This window comes from Eutrigla gurnardus (genome assembly GCF_963514095.1).
Source record: "Eutrigla gurnardus genome assembly, chromosome: 23".
NCBI lineage: Eukaryota > Metazoa > Chordata > Actinopteri > Perciformes > Triglidae > Eutrigla > Eutrigla gurnardus.
Genome location: NC_139934.1, coordinates 7476758 through 7488388, shown reverse-complemented (window position 1 = coordinate 7488388; position 11631 = coordinate 7476758). Strand labels below are relative to the sequence as shown.

Sequence of the window (11631 nt, the reverse complement as noted above, 5' to 3'; positions counted from 1 at the left end):
CTTTGTTTGGTAGGTTTCTAATACTGAGTAGAAGCTTTTGTATCAGCTATTGGGTTTGAACTAGTACTATTTGTTGCTTCCATCTTAGATTAGTATGTACTATTAAAGGTTTGGGGCTTTCCTTTAGGATAGAGAGTAAACTTGTTTTTGTTTAGCTATGTATGATCTGAGCTAGTAGTCTGGATATTATAGCTAGTAGGTACTAGGTGTGGGAGGCCGCATAGTTTATTGGTTGTGGTTAAGATCTGTTTGTTTATGGTTAAGTAGGTTTAGTTGCTGTGGTTGAGGTTAATGCATCTTTTTGCTTTGTTAGTTGTGCATTTGGCTAAGGTTAGAGCTTTAGTGCTATCTTGTAAAGGGCTGGAGATAGTTTTTGAAATTGCCAAAGGGACAGTATTGATGGTTTGGAGTGCACATGTTAGAATTTGAACTTTCCCTGGTAGGATAAAGGAACGTTCCTCCTTTGGGGGTTCGTTCGTAAAAACTTGGTAATGTTGTGGCAACGTGGTTAGTAGGGGTGGGACGATACGGGTAACTCACGATTCGATACTGTGACGATATTTGGCCCCCGATAACGATAATATCACGATATCTGCGATATTCGATATATTGTAAGAAATTTCATCAACGATATATCACGATATGTGACTGAAAAAGAAAAATATGCATAAAAAATAAATTCCAAAACTTCGTACAATGTACAAATGAATAAACACTGTCCAGCTGGACACATTAAAGTGCATGAACATTAATAACATGTCTTATGTAAACCAGGACAGTGCTTTCTGATACTGAAAAGTCAGTAGCAACTTGTTTTATGTAAACTTGGGCCCGTTTTAGTTTAACAATAGCTAAACAAGATAAGAATAACATCAGAATTAAATGAAATATTGGGCACATTTCAGTATGCAACCAATTATGTGCAGAGTTATGTTCACCTATCTAGTACCTGGGAAGTCGGGCCTCATGCCCTCAGAGCTGCGTGAAAACCGCTTGGAGCTCACAGCAACACCGGGCAGCACACGGCTCAGCGGATCCACACATGCGGACCCTCCGGCGGAAGGTAAACACGCGCCGCCCGGAATCCTGCCCGTAAATAGGCAATCGAGCCCGGCCGAAAAGTGGGTCCTCATGCCCTCAATGCTGTGTGAAAAGGGCTTGAAGCTCACAACAGCACCGGCCAGCACACACGGCCACGCTTATGCGGCGTTCACACCGGACGCGATAGACGCGAATACAATCGCGTGAGACGCGTGTATCGCGCCGCTTGATCATTTTGGACTATTCGCTTCATTCGTGTTCATTCTGGATAGGTAGTTAGTGGGAGGGTTTTGATTCAAAGTGCACTTCAGTTATCTGTACTGTTCAGTTATGGCTACTGTTGCTAGTTTTGTTCAGTCTCCTTCTGAGGAACTGTTGAATAGTTGTACGAAGGAACAACTTTTGAAGCTTGTTGAATATTATGAAGTTGATGTTGGAAACAATCGGTTGAAGGAAGAAATTCGGGGGTCATTGAGGACTGCTTTAATAGACAGTGGTGTTTTGGCAGATGCAGTGCAGAGTTCAATTGACTGTGTAGATGAGTCTGTAGTCTCTCTCACTGTAGCATTAATCTTTTGAGCAGCAAAAAGAGCTGTTGTTGTTGCAAATGGAGAGGGATAAATTGGGTATCGAAAAGGGAAAGGCTTAAGCAGTCTATGGAAAAGGAAAGACTGCAGTTGCATTTGTTTTGTTATTATAGAAAGCACAATAAGCTATTTTATCATAATTTATTTGCACGATTTATTTAAATGTAAATACATGCAAAAACGCTCCATCGAACCGAGAAGCACTGTAGTTGTTCGTCATTATGATTGACCTCTTTCCAATTAGCAATTCATACATAAATATATTGATTGTTGCAACTTTAAGATCCCAATGGTCTTCGCCAAGGCAGAAACAGCCTTTTCACATAATATCCTCATGACCAATGAATCATAAAACACTTGTTACAATCATACTTTCACACATTTATTTGAATACTCAAATGATTAGATTGACAATATAATTTGAGAGTAACATTCAATATGTTCAAAACAAAATCATACCAAAAAACAGCATGTTGTAAAGCTTGCATATTTTTTTAATTATTGTCATTTTGTATTATTTGCAGTACCGTTCACTTCATCGCCAGAAGTATTAGACTTCTGAGTTTGTTAGGTTCATCTAAAAGAATTTGGCAAACACCCTTTTTTTCTTTTTTAATGTCATGCTCTTGCAAGCTGTTTTTTTTTAAATTATTTTTCTTTTAAAGTAAGTGCAAAGATCCGTTCAGGTTTCTGTGTGACAAACAGGTAGTGGCATTGCAGTCCATGTTTTATGTACATTTTGTAGCTTGTAGGTCAACATTCAGTATTAGTAAGAACAGAATGACAGCTTGAAGTGAACATATTTACAAAAATGTTTAGTTTTCTTCATTATTGGACAAACAAATGATGTACTTTCATCCTATTTATTCATCTGAATCCACTGACCTATTTTCTGGTAGAGTCAAAAACTAAAAGTTCAATTACGTCAGTACTCCAATAACTGTGGTTATCAATCAATCAATCAATCAATCAATCAATCAATCAAACACTTTATTTGTCCCCAAGGGGCAATTTAAAAAGGCATAAAGAGCAGCATTAGGACAAACAGGACATCAGACAACATAAAAACATTCACAAAGTGCTTCAGTTAAAAAATTCTAGCAGCTGTCAATTTCAGAGTGCTCTGTGCATCACGTTAAAGTGCTATGTGCATTCAGTCTGACGGGGGCTGGGCAAAGTTGTTGAGACAGGGAGGGGTCATTGTTCATAAGTTGGACTGCTGTAGGAACAAAGGTGGCCCTCCTCCTTTGTGTCCTGCAGCGCGGACAACGCAGTCTGCGTCCCGATGGGAGCCACTCGAACACAGGATGTAATATGTGTGAGGAATCGTGTAGGATCCTGTGAGCGGTGCGGAGTGTTTGCTGGTCACAAAAGGCAGACAAAGCTCTAACAGGGTGTCCAATGATTTTAGAGCAGACTTTGGTGATGCTGAGTAAGCGTGTCCGGTCTTGCAGGCTGATGGAGTGAAACCATGAGATGAATGAGAATGTAAGTACGCTCTCAATGAAGGAGTGGTAGAAGGTCAGGAGAATATCTTTGTTCACATCAAACGATCTCAGCTTCCTGAGCAGGTATTGTCTCTGGTGGCACTTCTTGATGATCTCCTCGGTGTTGGAGGAAAACCTTAGAAGGCCATTGAATATTGTGCCCAGGTACCTGTATTCCTCCACCAACTCCACAGGCTCCCCCTGGATGATGGTAGTGACAGCCTCTGCTAAGGATGTGTGGCTGCATGGTGTTGAATGCAGAAGAGAAGTCTGCGAACAGGAGCCTGGCGATGGTGTTGGGGGTCTCCAGGTGTTTGTGGATGGTCTCCAGGATAAATATCTTGGCATCATCCACTCCCCTGCCGGCCCTGTACGCGAACTGCAATGGATCCATCATAGGCTCAACAGACTTGGTGATAAAGTTTTTAATTATCCTCTCCATCGCCTTCATCACCAGGGAGGTAAGGGCCACCGGCCTCAGATCATTTAATACCTTAGTGGGGCCCTTCTTGGGGATGGGGATAACTGTGGAATGTTTCCACTTCCGGGGCACTGTGCTGCAGTTCATGGAGGTCTGGAACAGCTGCTGGAATACCTCCCCCAGCTGCTCAGCACAGTGCTTCAGGGTCCGCCCACAGATGTTGTCAGGTCCGGTGGCAGTGTTGAGTTTTGTCCTCTTGAGGGCTCTCACCACCTCTTCCCTGCTGAAGGTGATGGTGGTGTCACCAGGATGGAGTGAGGAGATGATGGTCTTAAGCTCTGTGCTGTTGTCCATTTCGAATCTTGAGAAGAATGAGTTGAGGTCATTGGGTAAAGATGTTGAATTGCAGCCATCAACCTGGATGGGTTTGTGACTGGATGTAATGCAGTTCACCGCTGCCATGTTCTTCAGACCCTGCCAGGCGGAGCGAAGATTCCCCTGGGTAAAGGAGACCTCCACTTTGTTTTTGTAATCCAGCTTGGCCTTTTTAATGGCACGCTTGACCTCTCGACTGACCTCCTTCTTTTCCTCCTCCGAGCCAGTGAAGAAAATCCTCTTTTTCTTATTGAGTACTTGTTTTAATTCTTTTGTGACCCAGGGTTTATTGTTGGGGAATATTGTAACAGTTTTGGTAGGAATTATACTGTCCACACAAAAGGAGATATATGCAGTCACTGTGTCTACCTGCTCATCGATGTTACTAGGGGACAGTAAACAATTCCAGTCAGTTGTTTCAAAACAGCCTTGTAGTCTGTCAATACTGTCTGGGGTCCATTGTTTGATGTTCTTAGTTATTTTGTCTGACCTCTTTACTACAGGTAGGTAAGCAGGAGCAAGCAAAATGCTATTATGGTCGGCAGAGCCTAGGGGGGGGAGGGGGACAGCTCTGTATGCATCTGGAATAGAACCATAGCATTTGTCTAAAGTCTTGCCAAATCGTGTGGTACAGTCAACATACTGTTCAAACCCTTTAAGTGTTTTGTCAAGTGAACAATGGTTCAGATCACCCATAAGAAATTTGGGAGCATCTGGAGAAACTAATTCTAACCTGTTCATGATGTTTTTGACATGTTCAGTGGCAGCAGAAGCTTTCGCTTTGGGGTGAATGTAGACCAGGATGATAAAGATTTGTGGAAATTCCCGTGGAAGGTAGAATGGGCGAAGGGAGATAGCCAGCAGTTCAATATCGGTGTTGCACAATTCTTCTCTGACCACCACAGATGAGCACCAGTGAGAGTTGACGTAGATACAGACCCCCCCTCCGTGATGCTTTCCAGTCAGTACAGAGTCTCTGTCCAGCCTTATAGGAGAGCCAAAGCCATCTATGTGCAGGGCATCGTTACTGTCGTTTTCATTTAACCATGTCTCGGTAAATGCCAGGATTGATGCCGTCCGATATTCATACATGTGATTAATGTTGGCTTGCAGTTCGTCAGTCTTGTTACGCAGTGAGCGTACATTAGCTAGAATAACTGACGGCAGAGTCCGGTGTTTCACTTTCCCCCTCTTCAGTCTAGCTCTGACTCCTGCCTTTTTCTTCCCCCTCCGTGTTACCTTTTTTTTATGATGTGCCGTATCTGAATGTCCAGGCGAGTGTTTACGTTGGATCACCTCCGGTAGTTTCTCAGTGAAAACAACTTGGTCGGAATTCAACCGTAGCTGCAGAAGCAGGTCCCTGGCATATGTAATCCGCTGGGTATCTGGAAGGCTGTATCCACTTGATAGGCTGAACAGGTGGATCATCCGGTACAGCAGGAACACCATAATCCACAGGATCCCGGTGCAATCCATCATTCGGTGTGTCGGAGCTAGTGCTAACTAGCACTAGCCTTGTTAGCGTCCGTGCATCAACAGCCTCAAGACAGCACACGGCAAACTCTGCACAGTCACTTCAAACAGGCGCAAGTTGTCCGAGATAGTTGGGACAGGATGCCACTGACAGTACGCCGGAATATTCTCCGAAACAGCATAAAAACACATACAACGAATAAAAAACAGCTGCTCGATACGCCACCGGTCACCACACGAGCAGTGACCTGATGCCAGTCTATCACCAGTCTATATGTCAGTTATGTTTTCAAACCTGTGAGTCGGTTTAATTTCCCTGACATCACTAAATGGATAAAAAGGGCTTCTATCTGCTTTGTCACGTATAGTTGCTTCAGACTAAAAGGTTATTCCATTCATGTGTTTGTCTACAAAGGCATTAGCTATATCTAGTCCTGAATATTTCACCTCCAAACACAATAAACCACTTCTAATGTTTTACTGTATGCAATATAATATATAGCACCTACAGTAACATTTTCCATATAACAACTCCACTCGAAGGGCTGGGATCTCTGCCACAATATTTAAAGGTTTGTGCTTTCAAGACATTCCCTGTATGGAAAAAAAGCAAAGGGGTGTGATACTTTATCACGGCCAGAGGGAGACACTGTGGGACCATCAGAACACAGAACCCCATTGCTGATAAGGCAACAAACTGTACATTACCAAACGGTATGAGGACATGAGGTAAGTGGCATAAAGATGAGAAACCACACCTGCCACATGCCTGTCAAATGTGAACAAAACTAAATTATGAATATGTTTTCTCTCTCAGGTTCTGGTGTATATTTTTGTAAATTAAATTTACAAAATAAATTACGTTGAAAATATGCTATTTATCTCTTATAGCTTCAGCATTAGCGAATTGGGCCTCAATTCTAACTGTGTATTATGATACAAATGTTGGGTGCATGGAGATGGGGGAAATTATCCTCAACTGATATTATGCCATAACCATAACATGCCAAAAAAAAAACACATTTTACAATCATGTATTAATGAACAGAAGCTCAAGCTCTGGCTAACACACTTGTTTTATTCATGATAAAATGTAAAGATCTGTTCAGATGTGTGTGTGACAAACATGTAGTGGCATTGCACGTCCATGTTTTATGTGTATTTTTGCTTGTATGTCTCCATTCAATATCATCAAAGAACATTAATTATCATTCAAAGTAATACCTACATCCATACAGGTACAGGTATGTTCTATCCAGTTGCTCAAAAACATAAATGATACAAAACATTATTATTTGTCCCAGCTCTGTTAAAGAAAGAAATCAACATAGGATAAAGTTCATGATGTAAATGTAGAAATTACATGTATCAATGTTGAAAAATATATAGTTTAATATTAATAAACTATTATTTAAAAAAATACAATAGCAGTAAAAATGCAGTAGAAGTCACATCTAAAAATGTCAAAGAAGGATTATTATTATTTATTATTTCTAAACCCTGTTTTTCCCCCTTTTACCAACTGAAAATGTCATTAATGAAAAAGAATATTGGACATTATGGAAATCGCTTTTTAAAATAAACTTCACTCCATGTGCATGGGTTCAGACTCTGGGACTGGGACACCCAGAGGCTCCTCAGGGCTGAAGGACACCCTTGTAAAGCTTTTGTCGATGTCTTCTTCTTCAAACATTTCCTTCAAGGGGGTCTCTGAATTCCATCCTTGGGTCTTTGCAAACGTGTAAACACATCCAAAGAGGCCAGGAAATATCATCTCCGGATCAGGATTGGTTACATCTTTCGGACTGCAAAAAAAGAGAAATGTTTTATAAACTATTTAGTCATATTTTTAAGCAAATTGTGGGGAATGATATTACTTTCTAAATTGAACTGCAAGAAAATACTTTTTCAAGATGATTGATTGAAAACAAATTTTAGAGTGAATATATGGTGCATAGTTTCAACAAGCAGTGGAATGTCATATTTTAATTGTTTTTAATTATTCTTTAGAATCATAAGTTTGTATTTGTTTTAAATAAACAGATTAATTGACAGAACCCAAAAATAAATGGAAGTGGAAATAAGAAAATAAATGAAAGTGTATTATTATTGTTTCAGAGTTGACGGATTATGAAGAATCGTTTATTTTGTGACATTATAAGACATAATTTCACTCACGGGTGCACATGGGCGTTTCGTATGAAACGCAGTAATGCCAGTGGGTTGTCAGGGTAGGCTTTGTTCTTGGGATCCATCTTTTGGACAAACTCTGGCGGAAACTACAACACCAAAAAACAAAAAGTCATGAATCGGAAAGTAGGAATACAACATACAGTTATGTTGGATTCACCTTATTTTTCCACTGTTTGAACAATCCATCCCCAGCACAGTTTTCCAGTGAACAAATCAGTTCCTGATCAGCCCCATTATAGTTTTTCACCTCCTTCCTGTTGCCAATCCTTCTGACGTATTCAGCTCTCCTGAAAAATAGTATATTTCAGGATATATGAATTGCAAAATAAACAGAACCTCAAAATGAAAATATAAAATGAAATGGTGTTACACTTTATTTAAATATATGAATATATGATGTGAATATAATAGTTATATCCTTGATTCATAGATAGCCATAGTGAAAGCGTTTCTTCCAGGTTCTGTTCCATGATTAAGGTAACCATTGTCTTTTGAAACATGGCCAGTCATTGTGATTCATACTGTACATGTAGATAAGAATGCAAATGATCCATCACTGTTTTAACAAATGCCATTTCCCATAAAACATCCTGGCTCAGCAAAAGAGGCTTGTCTATGGACAAATACAGGGGTCACGGTTAGTTCAGACATGTCTGTAATGACAACATTCATGGTCCCCAGGGGATGAATCCTTCCGACTCTGGTAGTCCTCATGACTTGAACTCTTATGCCACCTGCAGTTTGACATTTCTGGCTTTAATAAAATGTCTTAACAACTATTAAAGGGCCAGCCATGAAATGTGGCACAGATATCCATGGTGCCCAGAGGATGAATCCTAATCATATTAGCTATGAAGACATTTCACGCTGGACTTCAAATGTCCATCCATATCTGGGCTCGATTAAAAGATCACCAGTTATTTGGACAGATTGTCTGGGAACCATGATATTTGTACCAAAGTGATATTTCACTCTGGAACAAAGTTGTAGAATAAATAAATAAATAAACCTGCCATCGTATAGAAAATATATATTTTAAAACCAATCTATTAATCAATCAGCATTTCTTTCTTACTTGTTGGGGGTCCAGAAGAAGGGATGATTCAAGCATTGCTTCACTGTAGGTCTGTTCTTTGGTTCTTTGTTGATCATCCACTCGATGAGATCCTTTGCCACCACGTCTTGAACATGGTCCAACTTGTTCTTCCCTTGTGAAATGTTGTACTCACATTCAAAGGATTTGTCGCCAAAGGGATGGTGTCCTCCAGAGAGGATATAATAAACCAGCATCCCTGCCACCTTTAGAAATGACAGAACATTTGGGCAATTAAGCAAGTATTTTTCACCAATTAACAATAGTGTAGCAGAAAGACTGACCTGTATATCGGTGTTTGCCTTGTAAGGTATGTCCGTGTCACCTTCTCTGGTTAAAGTCTCCCTGGCCATCCAGCATTTTGTTCCTCCAAAGCTTGTGCGATGAGTTGTTTGGCCTTTGAGTAACTGCCTACTTATGCCAAAATCAGCCAATCTTGCGTTCCCTCTCACATCTGTAGGGCGAAAAAAAAAAAAATCACACAAACTCCAAAACTCTGTCTGTATTCATATAGCCCTTTTCTAGGATTCCCTTTAATTCCATCATGGGTACATTTGGAATTGTCTTACCAATCAAAACATTCTGTGGTTTCAGATCTCGGTGGAGAATTGCAGGACTTTGACAATGAAGCACCTTTAAACTCTCAAGAAGTTGGTAAACAAGCTTCTTTGTCGGCAGACCACCATCCTTTTCTTTGATGTATTCCTCCAGGGTGTATTCACAAAGTTGAAGACCAAGATATCCAAAGTGCTCATCCTCCGCGGCATCAACATATCTCACAATAGATTGATGATCGAGCTTTGGAAGTCGTAGAATTCCTTTCTCATTCTTCAGGACCTGATAGTTGCATTTAGACATTTTCTTAATAGCAACTTCAGTGCCATCAACTCTCAGCCCCAAGAAGACCTCCGTACCATCACTTCCCTTCGCTATGCGGAATTCTGCATCATTCACAAAAATCATGCTCCCAATTTTTTTTTTTTTTCTTTCATCAGTACTCAGAAGCTTCCCTAATGTTCCTCTCCACCTCTTGCTGATTGGTAGCCATTCTGATGGTAAATTCCTGCCGAATGGATTCACATTTGACGTTGACCCCATGATAAGCGCTGGTGTTCGATCAGTAGCGCCAGAGGAAACATCCAAATGTCTCTTTCGCTTCCTCAATGTCTTGAGTTCAGGTGTGACTATACTCAGATAGGGATTGCGTTTCCGTCTGTGTTTTTCTGCACGTTGCACAAGACGTAAAGAACTGGTCGTGGTCTGATGGGTTTGAGGATTCTGCAAGGGCATGATACTATCAACTGGGATTTGGGGTTCTGTCATATCTAACTCTGTGTCATCCATTTTTGCGCTTCAAAGTTCCTGAGAAAAAGACAAAACGATGATGCTAAAGGTTAAGGTTCATCACTTTGCTTCTTTTCACAAATTCATCATTTACGTTTGTGTAGCAGAACGAGTGAAAATGTCAGTGCTTTTTGACGCTCGACTAAAACATTGAAAAAAAATATAAAGCTTGACTTAAAATTCCTTACTTAAAAGTTGTTGACATGGTGAAACAAAACGTAGGTCCTGAGTCAGGGCCGGACTGGGACAATCATTTAGTCGGGGAAATATAGTGCGAAACATAGCCCCAACCAAGCCAAAGACTTCATTTCCTGAATACAGATTAACATTAATGCATGTTTTATTTTTATTTATTTAACCTTTATTTTACCAGTAAAAGACTCATTGAGGGGCTGCACGGTGGTGTAGTGGGTAGCACTCTCGCCTCACAGCAAGAGGGTCCTGGGTTCGATTCCCGGGTCGGCCCGGGTTCCTTCTGTGTGGAGTTTGTATGTTCTCCCCGTGTAAGCGTGGGTTCTCTCCGGGTTCTCCGGCTTCCTCCCACAGTCCAAAGACATGCAGGATGGGGATAGGTTAATTGGTGACTCTAAATTGCCCGTAGGTGTGAATGTGAGAGTGAATGGTTGTCTGTCTCTACATGTGGGCCCTGTGATAGACTGGCGGCCTGTCCAGGGTGTACCCTGCCTTCGCCCAATGACAGCTGGGATTGGCTCCAGCCCCCCCGCGACCCTAAATACAGGATAAGCGGTAGAAAATGGATGGATGGATGGACTCATTGAGATTAGAAATCTCTTTTACAAGAGTGTGAATCACAAACTAATGAGACCAACAACTGCTTAATGCAATGTACTGTTATATACCTCAAATTCAACAGGTACATATTAAAGAGGGAGACAATACAACAGTTTTTTCTTCTGATACTTCTTCTTTTTGTTATTAGCCTATTATTATAATTATTATTATTCAAAGGTGTGGCAGCTGTTATCTCTTGTGTTGGAGCTATTTATTGTTAGTTTAGTATTCTGTTTAGTGAGTTAGTTTTGATTATTCTCAATCCATTTATTTGTTTTCATTATGATTAGATTTCTTTTAGTATTCTAGTTTATTATTTATTTAGTTTAGGTGTTTCTTGTTTACTATTTGTGTTTTGTTTCATTTGGGCACGTTAGGGGGGCACCTGAAATGATATAGGTAGGCTGTCGGTAAGGGACCAGCATGCACCTGGGTGGGCAAATGTTTTTTTACCGGAGCGGGAGAGGCACAGAAATTGTCTTTGTTCTGTTTGCTCGCTTTCTGCTGAAATAAACCACGTTTTTTGTTGAAACTGGACATTTTGTTTTTCCCATCCGCGTAGGCCTACACCACAACCCATGGTGCAACAGTGGCCCTTTGATATATGATTCGGCTACTACACCGTTTCATAGGACTATGAAGGATTGGGTGTACCGCCTACGACCATAAGCAGTGTTCTGCAAGTTCACACTTTTCATGAACTAGTTCAAAGTTCAGTCCACACATGTTCAAAGTGAACTGTTCACTGGAGCAGCACCTCCTGCAGGAAAGCACGCGTATTTATGTGTCATACTACTCGCGATCAAAAAATAAATATTAAAAAAA

The 11631-nt window shown here is 40.8% G+C and overlaps 1 protein-coding gene across 4 annotated transcripts in view; it reads right to left on the bottom strand.

Moving 5' to 3' along the window:
- Positions 1-6442: 6442 nt before the first annotated feature.
- LOC311009448 (serine/threonine-protein kinase/endoribonuclease IRE1-like) overlaps positions 6443-11631 on the bottom strand; it is a 38378-nt gene continuing 33189 nt past the window's right edge. For all 4 annotated transcript variants that reach the window (XM_084003628.1, XM_084003625.1, XM_084003627.1 and 1 more), the window contains 6 exons: positions 9240-10032; positions 8955-9124; positions 8653-8876; positions 7735-7864; positions 7563-7663; positions 6443-7189 (listed from right to left, as the gene is read on the bottom strand). In XM_084003628.1, coding sequence (XP_083859754.1) covers positions 6970-7189; positions 7563-7663; positions 7735-7864; positions 8653-8876; positions 8955-9124; positions 9240-10014 — 1620 coding nt within the window. In that variant the 5' untranslated portion in view covers positions 10015-10032 and the 3' untranslated portion in view covers positions 6443-6969. The remainder of the gene's footprint in view (positions 7190-7562; positions 7664-7734; positions 7865-8652; positions 8877-8954; positions 9125-9239; positions 10033-11631) is intronic.